The 22244-nt window shown below is 31.9% G+C and overlaps 1 protein-coding gene across 2 annotated transcripts in view; it reads right to left on the reverse strand.

Moving 5' to 3' along the window:
- Positions 1 to 472: 472 nt before the first annotated feature.
- The window catches only part of LOC149910499 (sodium/hydrogen exchanger 9B2-like), a 36593-nt gene continuing 14821 nt past the window's right edge, over positions 473 to 22244 (reverse strand). Inside the window, exons 2-13 of one of the 2 annotated variants that reach the window (XM_090114530.1) lie at positions 13416 to 13642; positions 8369 to 8460; positions 8023 to 8122; positions 7796 to 7944; positions 6432 to 6663; positions 6169 to 6338; positions 5868 to 6082; positions 5069 to 5240; positions 4515 to 4669; positions 3955 to 4119; positions 3510 to 3714; positions 473 to 1556 (exon numbers count right to left, since the gene is read on the reverse strand). In XM_090114530.1, the coding sequence (XP_089970656.1) occupies positions 1363 to 1556; positions 3510 to 3714; positions 3955 to 4119; positions 4515 to 4669; positions 5069 to 5240; positions 5868 to 6082; positions 6169 to 6338; positions 6432 to 6663; positions 7796 to 7944; positions 8023 to 8122; positions 8369 to 8460; positions 13416 to 13642 (2076 nt within the window). In that variant the 3' untranslated portion in view covers positions 473 to 1362. Of the gene's footprint in view, positions 1557 to 3509; positions 3715 to 3954; positions 4120 to 4514; positions 4670 to 5068; positions 5241 to 5867; positions 6083 to 6168; positions 6339 to 6431; positions 6664 to 7795; positions 7945 to 8022; positions 8123 to 8368; positions 8464 to 13415; positions 13643 to 22244 lie in introns of both variants that reach the window. The other variant, XM_090114522.1, reaches the window with a different exon arrangement.

Consider the following 22244-nt stretch of genomic DNA (forward strand, 5'->3'; position numbering starts at 1 on the left):
CGAACCGTTAGTTTTCACGTGATGTCTTCACATACAGACAGACAGACAGACAGACAGACAGACAGACAGACAGACAAAAATTTTTTTAATCACATATTTGGGCTTGGTATCGATCCAGTAACACCCCCTGCTATTTATTTTTTCAATATTTTCAATGTACAGAATTGACCCTTCTACAGATTTATTATATGTATAGATTTAGGACTAACTGAACACAATAAATTTTAAAGTTATATACTTACGTAGAGAAAATCGCAAGCTGATTGTGCTTAATGTTCCGTGAACGAATGTTAGTATATTCTTGAATATATGTATGAAAAAGTAGTAAAAAAGTCTTGGAAACACCACGGTCTTTTAAATATAATACTCACTCTGTTCCAATAGCATGCCATGAAAATATTTATTACAGTTTTATTGTTAATTTATATCCTTATATTATGTACATAAATAAAACAACCAAAATAGTTTAGGTTTCAATCTTTTATATTTTTTTCATCATTAAAAGAAATTGACTTAAAACGATATAGGTAAAATAATAATATTTCATAATTCATTAAGTCACATATTGGAAATCACATCCCGTGATATTAAATATTAATTTTGAAATTGTAGGTACATTATAGTTATACAACTTATGTATTTTTATGTAGATATGAAAATAAATATTATTTATTTCCTTCACCACATATAATACTTAGTTACGTGAAAATAAATTTAAGAGCGGAATTTAAAATTAAGTAGATATTAAACAATAATTAATAACAAAGTAAGTTTAAGTTTATATATAACATAATTGATGTTTCACTTAAGAGTAAATGGTCATAAAATACTGATTTTAAACTAGGCACTAAACATATCTACAAAAGTATAAATAATTTATTAAACAAGAACCTCCCTAATGCTACTTAAACTTAAACTTGCAGGCGAACAAATATTTATAACTGTTTTTCAAAGCGACATTCCCATTCACTTATAGTAAATTTTATCACAATGTTTAATATTGTATATTACGAAAAATTAAATTTTATTAACCGTAGGTAACGTAATTTTTATTAATGTGTAGATAATATAATATACATGAAACAATAGTTATTTCTTCCAATATAATATTGCAATGTGATATATTTACCTATACTTAGATACTATAAGAATATATTGTTTCAATTTCGTTTGTTGGACGTGTTATCTTTAGATTTCTTCGATTTATTGTCTGGTTAATAAAATTTCTTAACACATAGGTACTTAAGACTACTTGTGCAAATATAATAAATTCTCGACCAGGGCATTATTTCAAGCACATGCCAAGCGCTTTTAAAAACGTATAGTGGTGGACGGTAAAAGGATATCAAGGAATGATTAGAATTACGTTCGGTGGTTGGGTTGAACAGTAATGGGGTTCGGCGTGCTGTAGGCGTTGGGAGCCTTGGTTGTGGGGTCTGGACTACTGGGAGGTGAATTATGTATTTCTGCACTCAATTCAGCGTCTCTTTCCGCTATCTCCTCCTCATCGATGATAGATATATCGCGAATAGATGGCCTGTGTGAGCGCCGCCAGCCTGTAAACAAATATTTATTTAAATTGATGTTCAAAGAAGTTTAAAAGCAAAATATTTTTGTTTGATCAGCTTCGGAAAATGAGTAGTGGGATCTATTTGGAATATTGGCTTATTTACAAACGGGTATTTTAAATGAGTACCTAGTAGTTCGTACTGTCCTGTTTAAACTTTCATGTAGATATCTAGTCTAGCTGTTAAAGTGAAAAATAGAACTACATAATATATTTATCTACAAAAAATCTACTTAACAATGAGACAACAGTTTCCGAAAAATAAAATATTCGAAACTAGACATTTTTTTTATAGACTTGTTTACTGTGCCTTTCTGATAACTGGTAACATTTATAGGTATGGTAAAATAACAAAGTTAATATATTAATAATTAATACATTCTCATTATATTTCCAGATAGTTGAAGGTCAAAGAGTATTTGATAAGAATTCCTACTACTATCGCACTACAAAAAACAGTCAGTCTTCAAAATGCGACCATTAAGATCAGTGAATTATTTTTATACTCCTATTTGTTTAATCATTTTTCTGAGTATAGAATATGTTTACAGTAAGAGTATAGTGAGTTTCACGGAGAATGGACTGGAGAACGAAAATGAGCACCCCTCATTGTTAGTTAAAACTATTTTAGCCAATGATGCAAGTTTTAATATTGTACCTAAAGATAAGAAAACGACAGTTGGAATCGAGACGGGCGACAAAAACTTAAAAAGAAGAAAGAGGCAAATGAACACGGCTTATTCGTCTAATCCATATATTTCGACGAACGCATCGAACACCAGATCACCGTATAATGGCTACAGCAGTTCGTTTTATCCCCAACAAAATTATTCGCAGCCCTCATATAATTTAGGCATTAATAATACATCAAGAAATGGTGTGTACCAGCCCTTGTATCCAAATTTATCGTCAAATAATATGCCATATAATAATGCTCACAGTCAGCAATGGAATCCAACTCCCGCATATCCGGGATATAACCCAGTCAGCTCGAGACCACCGTATCAAATTCCTCCTAATAATAATCAGGTACCATATAATTACAGTAATAACTATCCTCATGCTCCTGGTCCTGGTAGTCCCGTTAAGGTGAACAATCCTTATCCAAATATCCATTCAACTAATTCTACTTTCAATTCTGGTTATAATTTTAATACAAACAGACCACGACATAACCCAAGTTCTAACTATTCAAGCTTAGCTGCTGTAACTCCGAGTACACAGTTCAATAATAATTATAATTCTAGAAGACCACCACAAAATACTACTTATAGAAGTTATCCATTTAATAATCAGCGTAATAATTCATATCAAGGATTATCAAATTTCAATGGAGTTGAACCGAATACAAATAGGAACAATGTATTTACCAACTCCACGTATCGATTAAACAACGTTTCTAATACTTCGTATCAGCATGGCATAAATAATATTCCCCCAAACCAAAATAATCAAAATTTTCAACCTACCTATCCCAACCCACCACATGGATATAATTATAACAACAATCAACACTTTCCATCGGGACAACAAAATGGAAATAACATGTATCCTCAATCATCCAATCTAAATTATAATCCAATCGAAGGTCTGGTGTTAAATGGTTATCATCCGCCCCAAAATAACACTAACAATAACAATTATAATCACAATCAGTATCTAAACCCTTCTTCTTATAATAATAACCAGTATCCATCTTACACTGCTACTGGTTCGGGCCCAGCTAATCAATATGCAAGGCATAATACATCCTCATACTATGATCCAAGAAAAAATCTTCCGTCACAGTTTTCCTATTCACACTAGATAAACTTATGTACCTATTTGAAATAAAATATGTATCATAACAACAAAACAATGTTTTATTTTGGTATCGTGCTTTTTTGCCATTTTTGATATATAAATAATTTGAGTCAAATATTTTTATCAAAATATTTCTTACCTTCCAAAACTGGTGGCTTTGTGGTCTTAGATAAGAGCCTTGGTCCCGTAATCGTGATGACAATAGCTCCGAGTGGGGCCGTTATCACAATTGACATGATGCAAACCGTGATCACTGTTTCAGCGTAATTAATTAGTTCTGCTGAAGGTCCGTCTTCTCCTGCCATTTTTCGAACTTCATCTAAGGCCACAGGCGCTAGAGCAGCCTGGAATATAATAAATAACATTTTAATTTCTGTATGAATATGGAAATATCAAAATATTTGATTTAAAACTAAGTCAACCACAAAAATATAACGTACACAAACGTTATCATTAATTAATTTTTTTGCAACTTTTTTTTAATTTAATTAAATCCATTTTTTTATATTTGCACAAATTTGCGTTGATACTATATAACTTATTTAATTCGATATAAATTGAAATAGAAAAATGTTAATCTTTACCTGAACTGTAGCCTTCGCCATCCAAGCCAAACCGACAAATATTTTCTCCTTCATGTTGAGGTTGCTCCTCACCGCACTGACGCTGGTGACAATAGCTCTTAGAACTACACAAGTCATGAGAATTCCGCATCCCACCATAACTAGGTGTGGCGGCAATTCGGAAATCTGAAAAACAAATAATAAGTTCAATATGGGAATAAAGGTATTTTTTTGCAAAAGAAATAGATTGATTAATTTGTCTTTAAGTACCTATAAATAATTTATAACCTCTTTGTTATATAACAAACCATGGAAATGGGAGAATTGTGTACTTTCAAATATATTTTATTTTAAATGCACCTTTAATGTGTACCTAACGTAATATCTTCTTATATATAAAAATGAATCGCAAAATGTGTTGGTAAGCGCATAACTCGAGAACGGCTGAACCGATTTCGATAATTCTTTTTTTATTATATTCCTTGAAGTACGAGGATGGTTCTTATGTAGAGAAAACGTAAACATGTACCACGGGCGAAGCCGGGGCGGACCGCTAGTATCTTATACATTTATGCTCTTACCACAATCTGTGCCCCAGTTACGGAAAACAACATAGGTTCGAAGAACATCCAGAAAATTTCGAAAGCAGTAGCAACAGGATTATCTTCTAGTTCCCAGCCCTGTTCTACCCAATTTTTACCAGCAACATAGGCAAACGCTATCACAGCCAAAGGACCTGAAAACAAACATCGATAAATTTGCGTTTTCGCGCGTAGAACTACTTATTTATTAATTCAACGTAATAAACAAGTAAATTTTAGTAACATTGTTTATTCATTCATTGTATATAATGTGATTATTTTATTTCGCTTGTTTTCTCTCTGTTTTATTGCAGCTCTGTTACTATTCTTATAACAAGGTATTGTTTGAGTGAAAGCCAATCTGCTTAGCGTGGAAAACAATCAGCGTACTCGTATGTATTGAGTCCAAACAATTTTACGACTACTTAGTAAGCAAAGAGGAAACTGATTACAATACTTCTGTGTGAAGAAATATCACGTGTATATTATAAATATTTAAAAAAGCAATGGAAAAATATTTATCGTTGAAATGAATTAAAAATAATTTTCCGTACCACCGCCTCCCCAGCCGATTTCTTCTGACCCCAAGACGGACATTAGACCTCCAGTAAGCAAAAGGAGTACTCTTAGAGGTACTAAAAAGGCATCATTTCGTTCCGGGAAATACTTCACGAGGTAGCCACAAAATACACCAAAAGCTATTCCACCAATAACACTCAGGGGACCCTGTAAATTGTAATGTTCGCTTAAGTAGACGCCATCATAAAATAACACATCGAATTAATAAGAGATCGTAAAAATAATTATATGATAATTTTTAGCAAGAGCATTTAAATATTAGATAATTAATTGAATAAATTGCAATTAATCTTCATGAGTCTGCAAGTAAATATAAAATAAGTAATATAGTATGTACGTTGTTTATAATAAATATGTAATTTTTTAATAATAATTCAATTCAAAGTCATTCAATTCCGAAAATATCTTTCCGTTTTATCTTCTTTATATAAACAAAGTCGATGAGCTGAATGTGATTACTCTTACTTTATAAATTATTATGATATAATTTTAGCAATTTTTATAATTGCTGTATAAAAGCAAATTATAGCATAAAATCTAGTTCACAGTATTTGACCATGCCTTAAACGCTTTCGAGTTCACCGTCGCGGTCGTGATCATGGTCACATTATAAATTTATTGGAAAATTTTATCCAACTAAACCTTATAAGTGTGAATAACTTATGAACATCCGGTGCACAGTGGACATGTTAAATCGTGTATTTGAATTGTACATTTTCTAAGCGCTATAGAGTTAACATATTTTAATTTTATAATATGATGTCGTTATTTTACCTGTATTATATTCATGGTTATTGATGAGCTTGAAAACATAATAGATGATACAATTCCAAATACGGCAACACTGGCAGCATCGTCTACGCCGGATACAGCCAACACAAGTGTGGGGATCCCTTTGGACACTCCATATCCTTTACCTCTGAGGCGGAATAGACAAGGCACGATTACAGCTGGTGACACTGCTGCTATTATTGAGCCAAGTAGAAATGCTATAAGGAGAAAATATTAAATTATTATTTTTTTTGATTTTATGAATAATTTAGCCGTATTTTGATATAGGTAATTTCAAACTTACCCCAATCCCACGGTAATCCGAGCAAAAGGTTGGCCATAACAGCACATAGACAACATTCGAATGTCCATGGCACTAGAGCTAGTTTTATAACAGTAAAGAAATACTTTTTCATTGCAACTGGGTCTAGGTCTAATCCTGCCCTAGTTAAAATAATTGTTAAAGCTATTTTTCTGAAATAGAAAATATCGTATGGGTTAGATTATAATATTCTCAGATATTTCACGCAAACAAAAATTATAATTTCAAATTCGTTTTGCGCTCACCTTATATAAGAGCACACATGTTGGTAATCGGAATTGAAATTAACAAAACCAATATTTTTTAGGATTATTCCCACAATTAACATCCCGATTAGCGCCGGCAGTGTGGTAAGTTTCACCATAAGCCATCCGCCGAAGTACGCCGCTATAGTCATCACGGCGAGCGTAAACAGCTGCCCACCGGGCGCTGCTGTTTCCCCTAATATTATCCATATTGTCACCCAAACTAAAATACCTGTAAAATAACACAAGAATGGATAAGTGTACCTACCTAATGACAAAACTGAATAATAATACTAATCCTACTAATTCATTCCAATTTGTCAAAGAGCCATTTGTTAAAGATAACTTTTGTATTACAATATAGTAGGATAAGATTTAGAATAAAAAGACGAACATTATTCCATTATTTAAACATTTGGAAAGGAACAGGATAGGACGCTGAGTTTAATCACATTAAAAATATAATTTGCCGTTATTCTTGTTCATGAAAGTGACCACACATTTCCTGCATAGACAAGATTTTGTGAACACAACAGTTATGAATGACAATGGAATATCGGACGAAAAATTCTTAAATATTTTATTCTGAAAACGTTGGTTAATATTTTTCAGACATGAAACGCCTTCACCCATAAGAAATTAAAACTACAGAAAATATTGAACCACATATGAAAAATATTGTAAAAGGAAGTAGGAACCACAATAATTTAAGTAGGTACATATTACTAAATACTTAGTGAGAAAGATTTAAGGGGACGTCTTTAAGTGAATTTTACGACAATTATTCATATAAATGCAATTATTCATATAAAATATGTACAATTTCATAAAAGATTTTTTTTAACACATTTTCTATAACACTTTTATCGCAAATGGCAAATAGTTTTATAGGCGAAGCAATATCACAATTACGTTGAAATAAAACTTTAATAAATACTTCTAATTTTAAAACAAAAAATGGAGGCATTTTGGTGATAAGGTATTTTGTATAGATATATTTTAAAAAAGAGCAAATTGGTTCCATTATCGGAAATTTTTTGTGACATAGTCACGGTTTTGATTCGATTAGTTACATAAAGTAGGTACTGCGCACCGATGATGTCAATGTTAAGCAAGTAGATTATTTGTGATAGAAAATTATTTTATAGTAAACATTTTAACATGAATAAAGGTTGTAATTTTTTGTGCAAGTAATTTGATATATCGGAACGTAGAAGTTAATAGGGATAACATTTTCCAGCTCATTAAAAAGACCTAGTTATATGCACATGCTCCATTTATTAGATAGTATAAAATAATAATTATAAATATTAAAAGGCTAAATACGTTAAATACCATTACATAAGATTCATAGATTTACTCACCAATTAATAATACTGAAACGTTTTGAGCAAAGTGTCTGTATGAAGGACATAACGGGTACGGGCAAATTTTTTGCCAGTGCGGAGGCTCCCACGACGGAGTTCCGGACTCTTCGCTGTGACACTTTTGGCAACAAGCGTACCACCACGATCTACACAAAACAGATTAAGGTACAGTTAAATCGCTTAAGCACATTCGAAACAAAACCAGTTTAGTATTATCCACATACCTCTCGATGTGTTCACTGTGATGTGATAAAGCCTTCTTGGAATAAATTGATGATGTCGTTGAGTATTTTTTATATCTACCTTCTATATGCGCCGGCCGATCTGTAAATAAAACAACTTGTATTACCGCCACAGAAGGTGATGTGTTACTGAAGGTTTTTCGTTAATCGATATAATTATTATTGAAGATGAGAAAGGACAGGTGAACTTAATTATTGCTCGAGGGCTATGTATGAATATGGCATGTCTCCAATAATTATATAAAAATAAATTGTTTGCAATGTAAATGTACCTAATAGTTACTTTCTTATTTCCTTTATATAGATATGATAATAATTAAATTCATACCCCAAGATGAATCCATTTCAGCCGCCATGGCATTGTGCAGGTTGCTTTTTCGGCGCGATGGCCCCTCCGCTTGTCCAGATACTCGGCCATTCCTGCTGATTAAAATTTATTTTATATAATTTTAAAAAATATAATGGTGCTCCTTATACCTAAATATGTAGTAAATCTTCAGGAATATTCATTTTGTCTTCCTCTTTCAATCGAAATTTTCTTTTCAAATAAATAAATATTCTACATTAATAATACGATTGTTACAAATATCGCTGTAGATTGATTCTTATCATGAATATATTTTCATACAATTAATTTGAGGTGTAGTCACTAAAAAGTTTAATTAATTTTATACCTAAATATTCCGAACTGTCAAGGGCATGAAATGTTCTACTTATATTGGCATTGCTTGGGCCATGCACTTGCAAAAGGTTGAATTGCTTTGCCCATAAAAGTGTAAATCATGTGACTGCCAAGGTTTTTGTGAATGCAAGGTGCAATAAAGTGACATTTCAATTAAGTTCAACTGATAAAATTTTTCTTTAATAGATAACATGCTAATGTTACTTTTGATTGGCCGGTGAATTTTGTTGTTTGTTTTTACTAGGTATAATATATAAAAGTAAATAAAACTGAACTAATAAAATATCGTAATATGCATAATGCGTTGCATGGTCAATGTACCGCGACGCATGGCTAGCCTCGCCATATCGGCCATGGTGAACGATATTTTTTTCTTATTGGAACGAATCATAGGTACCTACTCTAGCAAGTTTGATGATTGCAATTTAATATTTACCGGTTTTACACGGATATTTTTATACTTGGGTATATTGACCTAGTTTCATTTAAAAACGCAACGAGTGGAAGTCTTATTAATTAATGAACATACACGTACCAAATATTGTATTCAATTTTTAAATAATCATTTAAAATTTTAATTTAATATAAAGAAAATCTGTATTATTACTTTAATTCTAATTTCTAATGAAACTAATAGTTTCTAAGTCTTATGGGTGCTAGGTTATAAACTTTGTGTATTTCATGCACACTAATGATTCCAGCTATTCGGAGCTGATTAAATTACAAGCACTTATATATCAAAAGCATCTAAGCTTTCACAATTCACGTATACAGATACGGCTTCAGATAAAATTTCAGACCGTAATATAAACTTTGTTAAATTATTTTTTTAATTACTTGCACTAAGAAGAGGTAAATTTATGATTTTGTTTGATTATTATAAATTTGGCGTTGCAGTTGTTCGACTCAATTTTTATGAAATTATTATTTAATAACATAGTTACCTAAGCTACGAATTATGATGAACGGATTAAACGGAGTTGAGTGAGCTTTCGTTTATAGGTTTACCTTTAGAATATAGGTATAACTATAATAATATAAATTTATTGATGTATTTATTAATAATTAATTGAATCTTCTTTAAAAATATTTAATGTTTGATTTATAAATTAATTATCATATGTCATATATAAGTTTATTTTTATAAAAATATAGAAGGGTACTAAAATTTTTAAGGAAAAACGACTGTGTAAAAACGCCTAATTAACGTTGATAGAAACCATGTGTTCGGTCTTAATTTCGTTGTTAGACGGTTGATTTAATTGTACAATATATTTAGACTTACCAATGTCTGTTGAGTGCGTCGGTCTCAAGTGACGAGTCTGATGGGAGATAGGTGTCATAGTGACTGAGGCTACTGTGAGACATCCTACATGGCACTCAGAGAGTCTTGTACACTCGCAATCGAACGTTAAGGTGCGCGGGTTTCAAATGTGCGCGAGGGCATGCCGTTCGATTCAGCACACTCCATACCTATGCGATACCGTGTGTGCATCTTATAGGAGACGGTACAGCCAAGTCGAGCCGCCCGCTTCCTCTCACCCCTGGCACGTGACTGCCTAACAATGCTGGGTTTCGCCGGCCGGCTAAATTCTTATTGGCTGACGATAAATGCTTTGCCGATCGCAAGCATGCAAATTCGCGAAAAGGGTAGCGGCTGCGCCGGCGCGCAAGTGTCAAGCAACTGAATGACGAGTCAATGCTCACTACCATACTTTATAATAATTAAACAAATACATATTTCAAAGTTGTGACTACGTCATTCAGAAACAAAGCTTGTGTAGAGGTAAATTCGACGTGCATAAGCTATGAGGCATGAAAATCATGGTTGTGATGAACGACTTTTTCAAGACAAATTATTATTGCCAAGATATAAGTATTAACTTTTATTTATAAAATTATATTGATTTTTGTCAGCTTAAGGTTAGTTAGGTACCTACCTCCCGTCCAAATATTAAAACTATGATTACCTACCTATGTAGGTATAGAAACATTATTCTTAGGTCGAATTATGGGTCCGAAATAGGTAATAGGGCATTGTATTTATCCGATCGCGAAAAATACGATGATCGATACTGATCCGATTTAATTTTGATTTGCTGGATATACCTATTATTTGCGAGCACCTACCGAATGGATATTTTTGCGTGCACCTTACACCTACAGAACTGTTTATATAAAGGGGAGATAAGCTTTCAGTGTCATATTCTATTTTAGAAATTTTATACCTAGGTATGTGAAATAGATAATTTTGAAATTGAGAACCGAATATTTTTGTTGCTAATTTACATTTTGTTACTAACTAGAATTTATAAAAAAAAAAACATAATCAACATAAACTCAAATGTGATTCCTCACATGTCATTTAATGTTGATTAATATATTTTCTTTTAAAATTTTACGACCATCTATTGTAGACTTGTAGTCATGTGGGCGTACCTAAATCATACATAAAATTCGTAACGATTACAATGTAGGTTTCAATAGGCACGTGACTGTCAAGTGATTCATCGGCCAAGTTGAGCCAGTGAAGCGTATAAGTTGTTAGTATACCAGTACGCATATTGGGATGGCCAAATAAGTTGAGCTACGGACAGGCAGTAGCGCATACATCATCATGGCTCTTACTTCATCAGCCACCGCTGTACCTTTCACAAAATATAGTCACGTGACGGTCGCTAAAGATGAATGTTGTTATTGCTCTATGTAGATTTGTAATAATAATTGTCGGTGTACAAGTGAAAGGTACGACTACACACGCCATATATCCGCCTGGTCTCCAATTGCAAACCGTTAATAAATCTGTATGGACATTAACACATTTGAGAGGACATTTTTATTATGCATAAAGTTTGCTAGTACATATAAGAAGATGTATCTGATAGTATTTGTTAATTTATTATGTAGCCTTCTACATAGATTGTCTTTATATTTAAGGGTGATTTAAGGATAGAAATAATCAATACGAAGATATTTTTTTTCTTGTTTATCAAACATTAAAATTACGGTGCATTAATTGAATGTAAAGGCAAAACAATGGAAAATATGCAATTTGTATAAAGTGACATTCTTTGGAAATTATAGTTCAGCAGCCTGTATCGACTATCGAAGCCTGTATCGGCTTTGGAGCAAATCCAGGAAGTGATATCAATTATTATTAAATGATGTACTTATCTCTACTTTAAATATGTAACGTTCATGAAATTTTGATTATTTAAATTGGCTTCAAAATTAAACGCTTTATTAGTAATGAAAAGCGAATAGGTACTTATGTGTTTACTTACCTTATGAAAATGATAGATTAACTATTACCTATAGATATAAAATCCATAAATTTGCAGAGCTTGTATAAACCGATATATCAATAATTCGATTTGAAATTACGAAAATATATTCTACAATTTTCAATTTGGTAGTCGTTATAGTATCTATATTTCTACGAAGCGCATAAATTATAAGATCTCATGTTATGTAATTAAATAAAAATTAATCGTGCGGGGAGGAAGGTAGGTATATTTCGATCATAATACTTGTATACGTAGTGTATTATTATTAGTCTGTGATAATACATATTATGATTATATGAAAATGCGGACAAGATTTATTTACGTAGGTAACTAAGTACATTAAATTAAATTAACCATAAAAATACAAAATACTTTGAAGAGTTGATTATCATTTTGATAACATTTAAATATTAATTATCTACTATTAAAATACAATTAAAACCTTTTAATTCAAATTTAAAAAGGAGTGGTGTTTAATTTTTTTATGTATTTTTATTTTTCACTATCACTTTTTTGTTGTTAAACGGCATTTGTTGATATTAACTCAGGAACATTAATTATTCAATCAATTTAATTACCCACTTATTCAGTGAGAAATCTACAGGTTTTATGTTATCATTAGCACGCAATGCATAATTAATCGCTAATTTTATGTTTCTCCGTTATTGCTCATATAAAGTTGTAGGCGTGGTGAGTATTATGTCGATCTACCTTTGCTTTACTTTGCCATTAGCTACTAGTAAGTATTCTGTGACTTTAACATTGTATGGATAGTTTTATAAACGAGTAAGCTGCTTTTTGACGTGACAACGTCTTATAATTCGATAGAGCCGGCTGCACGCCCGAAAAAACATGCCTAATGCGGCGTTACCTCGCTCTGAGGCGTTCCATGTAAGGCTTGAAGTGCAAGCGAGAGCGCGGAACGAGCAACAAAGAAGCACAATCGGACGTTGTCACGTTCAACTATCGTCAGTAAACCGACTTTACAGACAACCAATGTTTTTTTTTTCCAAAATAATCGCCTAGGACAATGATAATTTGTTTGGACATTGAAAACCTGAGATAACCAGCTACAATCGAAAAAAATTGGGATTTTGTGAAAAAATGTTGCAGCATAAAATCAAGCAAATAATGAGTTTGACAAACAAAATAAAGCTAAGGCCTAGAAAATAAATTAATACTTTTGTTAAAAGTCTAAAGATTTGCTTTTTCTATCTAATAAATAAAAAAACTTACTTGATATAACAGTCTGGTTAGTATATGTCCCATAAAAACATTTCAAAATTTAATAAGCTATTGCATGACGTTGATTTTTTGTTTTCCATTGAACTTCAATATATTAATTATTTACAAGTTGAACACACAGTAACACTTAACAACTAGTTTTTATTTCATCAATCACCCACCTTTCAGAGGGCATTTTCTCCCTGTCCTTGCTATTTTCATCAGCCATTATAGAGACTTTTCTTTTGCCGTCTGGTGTTGCTGTAGTCTGTGGTGCTATGTTCGTGGTCGGAGGCTTTTCACTATATTGAGGCGGTGGCAAGTTTTCCGCCTTTTGTTGATTTTGCAAATCACTCAGATCGAATGGATATTCCTTTATCGCTGTCATTCGGACGCTCGTTTTACGAACCTGGAAAATTAAAAAAATATTTTTTATTGTTTGTTAACTACATTTTTTATGTTTAAAATTTAAATTTTACTAGTGGTCCTTACCGGATTAATTTTATAAATAATTATAAAAGCTGTATTAAGGTAGTAATAATAAGATTTACTTTAAAGAACAACACACAGTTTAAACTGAAGTAATACAAAATTTCAATAAAACCTTTTATATACATCATACATTAACTATTAAAAAATTAAATACCTATTTATTTGATGTCATTATAATAAATTTTAAATAGCAGAATTATTTATTTTAAATAATAATATTGTTTAAATATGCACAAATTCGTATTTGCTCGTTATAAACATGAGGCGACTCGAGCGCAACTCGCAACGTTTGACAAGGAACTGAAAATCCTCAACGGCGGACAGATTACAATACCATTTCAGATAATATATTTTGTAAATAATGTCCTCATGATTATACTATATTATATTTCATGTTTTCTCTATTCACATAATAGTGTAACGCATTAAAACCAACCGACAAGTAAAAATGCGGAAAATTACAAAATATTTTTTTGTAATAATTCCTTTTTTATTTATAGTGCACCTATTCCATTTAACAGATAAGGTTAAGACGTATGTTTATTTCTATTGACTGATTAAATACCTATATTTATTTGTTCATTAGCAACTATGTTTTATTCAATTAAAAGCGCCTACAGAAAATTTTAAAGCAATACACGATAAACAAACAATTGTAAGTTTTTTTAACCCTTATCAAGTAAATTAATATGAAAGGTAGCAGTGATTATTTATTATTAGATTTTTGAAAAAAAAATATTGGCAATTCTAGTCAAAATTTATAGTCTTCTAGCGAAAAATGAAGATCCTTATTACCCAAGTTACCAAAAAAAAAAAAATTATTTTTATTTTTATTAAAGACCTGAAAATGATCTGTAATTCTTCCAACAATCTGACAAATTCATTCTTCATAAATTTTTAGATATTCGTACAATATAATAATATATCCCTAGACTTTCTTGATGTGTATCATTGATAACCCAAGAAAATTAAGCCGAAAATGGGCCATTAGCGGAAATAATTATTCATGTAGTTTTGAAAATCGCTACAGCTATTCTCTAGAAAGTCCTCAAGCGTGGGCTAAAGGTGAAGGAGGGTTTCAAAGAATTTTTTTTAAGATTTTTGCTCATAAGTTTAGGAGCTACACAAATAGCATCATATATTCCACATAAAATTTTCTTTAAATGATGTTCTATTATGCTTTTCTACGGGCATTCCGTCTTTAAGAACTGCAGGGGGTAAATTCCTTTTCCTTCCTTCTTTGTGTGGATGTTTTTGACGATGTATCGTGCAGCTACTGAGCAGCTTGACTTTACAGAAATCGATACTCAGTTTTTATCAAATCCAGCACCAAATCCAAATCAGATCTTCATGATATATGTATAGTATATTCAATAATATATTCATAACGTTTATTCATAATCACCGTAATGGCGGCATACATCGATGATCATTCGTTGGGCCAAAGTTCTCGATTGTGAAGAGCTTTGCATTATAAACATCAATATTTTTACATATAGTAAATTAAATTATGTAGTTACATATTTTATATTTGGCGTTATGGAAAAAAATCTCCTTATACATCTATTATACGTGCTAGGTACTTATATTATTTCATATCTAGAGTTATCTATATACAGGCTGTAATCATTAAGTGTGCACAAGCGATTATTCCGTAACTATTGCAGATATTAAAAAACTTTAAACTGATTTCGAAAGTACTTAACCTAATGAGTAAAATGGCCATAATAAATTTTTAAAAATAAAATGAGTAATATCCAAAAATGTTACATTAAACGCTCCCATATATTTTATTTCCCATACATTTTGTACCTATTCATAGCAGATTTTCGAAGTGATGTCCTCATTGTGCAATACAATGAAGAGCTCTATTTACAGTTTCTAAATGAACTTCCCTTCAAATTTACGAAGTAATTAAAGCAGAAAACCAAAAAAAGAAAGAAAAAGCTAAAATGTTTCATATTAAATGTACATGGGATATTCGTAGATATCTCATACTAAATGTATGGGAGGGTTACAAGTAATTTTTTTAGATATTTCTTGCTTAGATTTCTCGTTTTATTTTTAAAAATTTACTATGGCCGTTTCACTCATTAGGTTAAGTACGTTCGATAACAGTTTAAAGTTTTAAAGTGAAACTTTTATTACATCGTCTCAAACTTTTTGGTCTGTGTAGCGCATGTATCGCGTGTATCGCGGCTGCCGAGTAGGTATACCTACTCGGCAGCCGACCGACACGCGACATGCGCTACACAAAGCAGCGTTCGGAACCGTTCGAACAGTTTCACTTTTACCGTGGTTTCATAAAACCACACAACATTTTTATTTTTTTGATATCTGTAATAGTAACGGAATAATCGCCTGTGCACACTTAACGATTAAAACCCATTGAGCCCCGAACGGCCCGATCGGGCCACGACACAATGGATTTTCTATTGTGTCTGTGATTCCGGGGCCTGAGTTATTAATTTATTAATTGTTTTATGTTAAAGCGGGCATCTGAGCTGGTGGTTGGCTTGATGGTTAGCGATCACAACCGGCCTAGAACTCTTGCATAGATAGGGTCTAGCATTTAATTTTTCTTTTAAGTGATGCATTACAGAAACACCATATTATTATCAAAAAAATGACTGGATAATGGACATACATGTGAAAAGAGTGGAAATAAAATTATTAAACACCGTCAAGGTGATTAATATTTTATACGCATAATTCCCTCAGCAAGAGTTTTTTTTAATAAAGATAAATAGGAGAGCCTGTCCTATCCTGATATTATATCAATAACTTTTGAATCTTTCATCAAACACTATCAAAATATCTGCTTTGTGATGATATAGACCAGGAGATAGGGACCTTCAGAGGTACGCGATGGCAAAAAGAAAATGATGGTAGAGCGCTGGTACTGGCGGCCCAATCGCAAGGACGTAGTTAAACTTTACGGATAAATTATTACGAGTGTCAAACGATTTGCTCCGCAATATTTTTAGGATTTTCTGATAGCCCATAAAAAAGAAGTAGGCGGTTGTGTCATGCCATACTTCTTCAGTGTGACTTACAGCCCGCCATACCAACGCGAATGCGTTAATTGAATTGTTATTGTTTTTCAATTAACGCATTCGCGTAGTTTATCTGACGAGTTCGACTAACGCCCACGCGATCCACCATACTGGTATAAACTATAAATGACCGAAAAGTTTCTGTCACTATCTCTCGGTCTATAATCATTTGGAATACCATTTTTTAAGACGATACACAAAAAAAAATCTACTGCTTGGCGGGCGGAGTCTAATAGCTCGCTATCGCGAACGCGGGTGTGCGCGAAGTCATTCTTGCAAACTCGCCGCGCTGCCGCTGGCCGACTCGGGACAAACATGTATGGAGTCGTCATACAGTTATAATATTCTTATACATATATTTAATTGTTGATTTATTGGTTTTATTTTCTTGCTTATAAACAAATAATCTTCTTTTTAACAACTACTTAGACATTATTAATAATTATTATTATTTCGTAATGTTTACTTTATTACAAAATAATACAGGTTATAAATAATCTTTAAAATAACAAAAAATATTGTTACTCTGAAAAAATGAAATGGTACTCAATAACGCGGACTACTGAATGGATTTAGATCGAATTTGATGCTGACGTAGATATTACATCATGCCCAGAAATGAAAGGTAATATTTCTGAAAGAAGTTATAAACCCTAATTCTTCTCAGTCAAAGTCAAGAGTGGAAGATATCACTAATACAGTAAAACTGATGCGAAACTTTGGATGTTAATTTGTATATTTTTTTGTTAGTTGTTACTTAATCACGTCAAGACTACATTACCAATTTTGATAAAATATAGCTAATTGCCTGGATTTACACATAGGATACTTTTTATCCGAACTGAACACTTCTGTGGGATAAGACAGGATTCACGATATAATCTAATTCCACGCGGGCAAAGCCGCGGTCGGAATGATATTTTTTTAAATAAAAAAATTGTTTAAAAAAACACAAAATATATTGATGCATGTATTTATTTTTTGCACTCTATTATAATTGTAATTATTCATTACAAATAATCAAAATAAAATAGCCAGAACAAAGTTAGGCCCTGGTAGGGTAGGTAGGCAGGTACAGCAATGTGAGACGAACACTGGCTTATTTATACCAATAATAATGTATTATAAACATTAAATTAAGTTTACTTTCTAACAACAAAAATACATAATATTAGCTAATGTGAAAGCGAATCAACCAATCATCCCACAAAAATGAAATGTGCACACAAATATTCATCCAAATCGGTTCATGTCATTAGGAGGAGTGACTGCAGCGCCATCTTCCGGGCCCAATTGTGTTTCCAGATCACCCAGGAACTCAATTTAATATACATACTTACACAAAATTTTTCGAAATGAAAACTCACATTACTATGTAAAATATATGAATATAAACCTGTTTTATTACTAAGCAATTTCCCGCACAGGTGTAGTAAGTATAAATGAAATAAATATCAACATCAAATTCTTTATACAACATACTTATCTACCACCTTCTAAGAAATGTAATTCTTGAAATTATTTCGTATTTTTTTTAAATATAATACTACTCCAATGAGCTCCTGTTCCATATTATGTCCGCCATACTTCCACTAAGTTCACCATGATTTTTTATTTCTTTGCACTTTGTTGCTTTTTGCTAAAAATGGAATCATGCGATAAAACCAGTAGAGCTTTGATAACATACATTTTTGACTGAATAAAGGTACTTACGAAGGAGTGGATTCACATTGTGAACAATCAGTGGGTTTATTTTCCTTCTGGATTCCGGATTTCTGAACAGATTATTTATGCTATAAATGAAAAAATCTTACACATTCGTTATGTACTTAAAACAGGGGTACATATCAAACATCGTCTATAATACAATTATCATCAAATTTAAAATAAAACCAACTTACTTCATTAATTTGTTCCAATTGTAAGCATTCTTTTTCCTCCAACCTTTATGTTTCTTCTTCTTATTTTCTTTATTGTCCCCATTTGTCTCATTTTGTCTTATCGTGTTGTCACCCTTTTTTACGATTGCGCGAGCGACACAAGTTCCCCGTGTGACGGCCGTAGCGGGAATGACTCGTGCAGCGATCGGGGTAGGAAGATACAGGGCGGCTCTCGCTATATTGGCTGGTCGCGCGCTAATTTCAAGTATTTCTTGTTTATTTCAAAACCATCGCATATTTCAAAATTCTAACACGGTAGACGTATAGGTTGTATATTTTATAGTTAATATCCAAAAAGTCGTAACTTTACGTTTGTTATTTTGAAGATGCCAGAAATTAAAAAAAAATAACAATGATAACTTTGTATTTTTTTTCTATCGAGAAAATATCATGGAATCATGTTTCTAAAACGGTAGACGTATTGTGTTACTATTGAACTTTCTTGTCAAGAATTTTCATCACGACAACTTTAATAATATAAAAATTACGAAGGTTTGAAAAGGGCCGTAAATGTTAGAAAAATTAATTCATCACCTTAATGTGATTATATAAATGCGAATCCTTTATTTTTTTTCAAGAGACATTGGTGCGATGCAAATTTAATTTGCACGATTTAAGCATTCGAAGAACAAATTGTAATTTGCTTGCATGCTGTAATCTTTGTCAAATCCGTTGTTTGTTTTCATGTATCTTTGTTTAGTATAGAGCATATAAACATGGATTTGATTCACATATTTCAATTAACAAATCCTAGTTTGTATATTAATGTTTTTCATTTGAGTTTCATTTACCTACATCTTTTATTGTTTCATACATAACATTTTTTAATTATTTTTCTTATGAATCTCATAAATAAATTAGTAGATATCTTTCATCACATTTTATAAAAGATATGCAAGTAATCAAAATACATTTGCAAATATTAAATACTTATTTTTGTACGAAGTGCACTTCTATACGAAGATTTATTACAATAATAGTTTACTTTTATTGGTTCAATCAACACATACATAAAATATAACAATGGCTTTTATAGCCGGTTATAGCTGTATCATTTGGCATTATCATGTTCAATGCAACACGTTAATCAATATTAAATAGGTAGATACGCCGAATGTTGACAGAAATGGTTTGCGGGTACCGGGCCGGTATTTATTTGCTTAAGTGGTCTCATCACAATCACATGATCTCTCACGAGGAACCGGCCACGAGTTTTCAATCATAATGACACGTTTATTTGTAGTTTACGCTTCTCGTCGTCACACTGTCGCACTCTTAGCCCCCCAACAATTCTTTAATTGGATTGCTCATGCATGCTAGTTGTGAATGTGTCCGCCTCATATGGAACATTGGCCTTTGTTGATTTTAGTAACTGAATTAATTGCATAGTTTCGAAATCAGTCTTTGAAGAGTTTAGTTACGTTAGGGCGCTGCATTGAAATTGCTGTAAGATGGTAGAAATACACCGATCTTGAATATTTACCCAGGCCATAAATAAAATTATCCGGGAATTTTCTTATTGTTTTTGTTCCGAATCACGAAAGGAAAAAACGGAACCCGTATAGGATCACTTTTTTGTCCGTCTGTCCGTCTGTCTGTCTGTCTGTCTGTCCAGACCCTTTATCTTAGGAACGCGTGGAGGCATAAGGCTGAAATTTATACTCAATACTCAAGTCGGTCGGCCAGTACGGTCGTGATTCCTTGAAGCTGTGAAAAAATCAAACTTATAAACCAACGCGACGTAATCAAAAGATAGGGCCGTTTATGCTGCAATTGCATAATTTTCGCAAGTTTCAACATCCGCAAGGGAATCAAAACCTACAGTGAACAGAATCTTGAAATTTAGTAAAAATAAATGTCTAGTAACACAGATAGAAGAGTAATTGCGAAAAATATGATTTTTTAATTATTTAAACATTTTGAATAATTTTCACTTGTTTTGTTTTTTAACTTAACTTCTTCTTTATTCATGAATGCCTATATAATTGTTATTCACATGAACATCTCAGGTCTTTAATAACTTTAAGCTGTAATAAAAACAAACTTCCGACTAGCACTTGGCCGGTTTTTATTTTTAATTCCATAGGTATTCCATCATTTCGATATTCAATACTTTAGAGCAATACTTTATTTGAATACTTTATAGAACTTTTTTACATACTCCCTTCAGCTCCCTTCGTTCAATTTCCATTATTGTTAACACAATAAATAATGCAAAATATAATTGTTTTCTTTCTCACGCATATTTAAATCAAAACGTTATGAATCTTATAATAAATTTTTAAATCATAATACATAATACAATAAAAAGTGATAACTTATTGTATTTAGGTATATATTTTTATTATGATATTTATTTAATATATGCTTTATGTATATATATATATATATATATATATATATATAATATGTATGTGTGTATGTATGTTTTTATTTATAATAATTTGTATGTACTTATGTATGTGTATGTGTAGGTATATTGTTTTTTAAATTTGTTTTTTAATTATTAATCTAATATAGCTTTACCACCACCCTCTGTCATGATTTTATGTTTTTTTTATCTTGTGTTTGGTTGCCTGGAAGAGATGGCTACTAAAGCCATAAGGCCGCCATTTGTGCATGTCTCTCTTCTGTATATGTATGTCTTTTTCCTGTTTGTAATGGTGTACAATAAAGCGTTTTCATTCATTCATTCATTCATTCATTCATTCATTCATAATAATACACTAATTTGGACTTGTCTGATAAAATATACAAAATAATCAGGACAAAGAGTCGTGAGCTTAAAACCTCATTATTTATTCAATTCAATTAATATTTTTCCAGAAGCACTTTTGAATCGTCATAACATAGTTTTACCATTTATACAAAAAAAAATTACGCATAAAATTAAATAAAGAGATAACATCAAGCACATCTTTATATCGTGAAAGACTGATTCACATCTCTATCCTATTAAGCGCTCATTTTTCGCGAGTGTAAAGCGCGTCACACACGGTGAAGATACTATAATATTTTATCTTAAGATACTGTAATATTTTATATTACAGTATCTTAAGGTATCCGGTATCAGCGTTCTGACCATCATTTTTCTTTTTGTCATTGCGTACTAAGACCCCTGTAGAACCGCCATCCTGTTACAAATGACCCACAAAATTTCGGGTCAATGTTTATCAATGACATCATTTAAGATCAATACATATTCAGGTTCTTTTGTTTTAACCAAATACGTGTAACGTGATATTTGTGTATTAGTATGTAAAATTCTAAAATAGCATAATATATCTGTTAAATATAATATATGGACTTGGATGTGGATCGGAACATCTATTGCAGTTATAACTAACTAGATTTGCCCCGCGGTTTCACCTGCAGTGCTCCGCTCCTATTTGTCTTAGCGAGATGATATAGGTATAGCCTTCGTCAATAAATGAGCTTTCTAATACTGAAAGAATTTTTCAAATCGGACCAGTAGTTCCCGAGATTAGCGCGTTCAAACAAACAAACTCTTCAACTTTATAAT

This window comes from Colias eurytheme, chromosome 2 (genome assembly GCF_061535395.1).
Source record: "Colias eurytheme isolate Ceu_HAF_F1 chromosome 2, ilColEury1 Martin Lab GWU primary, whole genome shotgun sequence".
Taxonomy (NCBI): domain Eukaryota; kingdom Metazoa; phylum Arthropoda; class Insecta; order Lepidoptera; family Pieridae; genus Colias; species Colias eurytheme.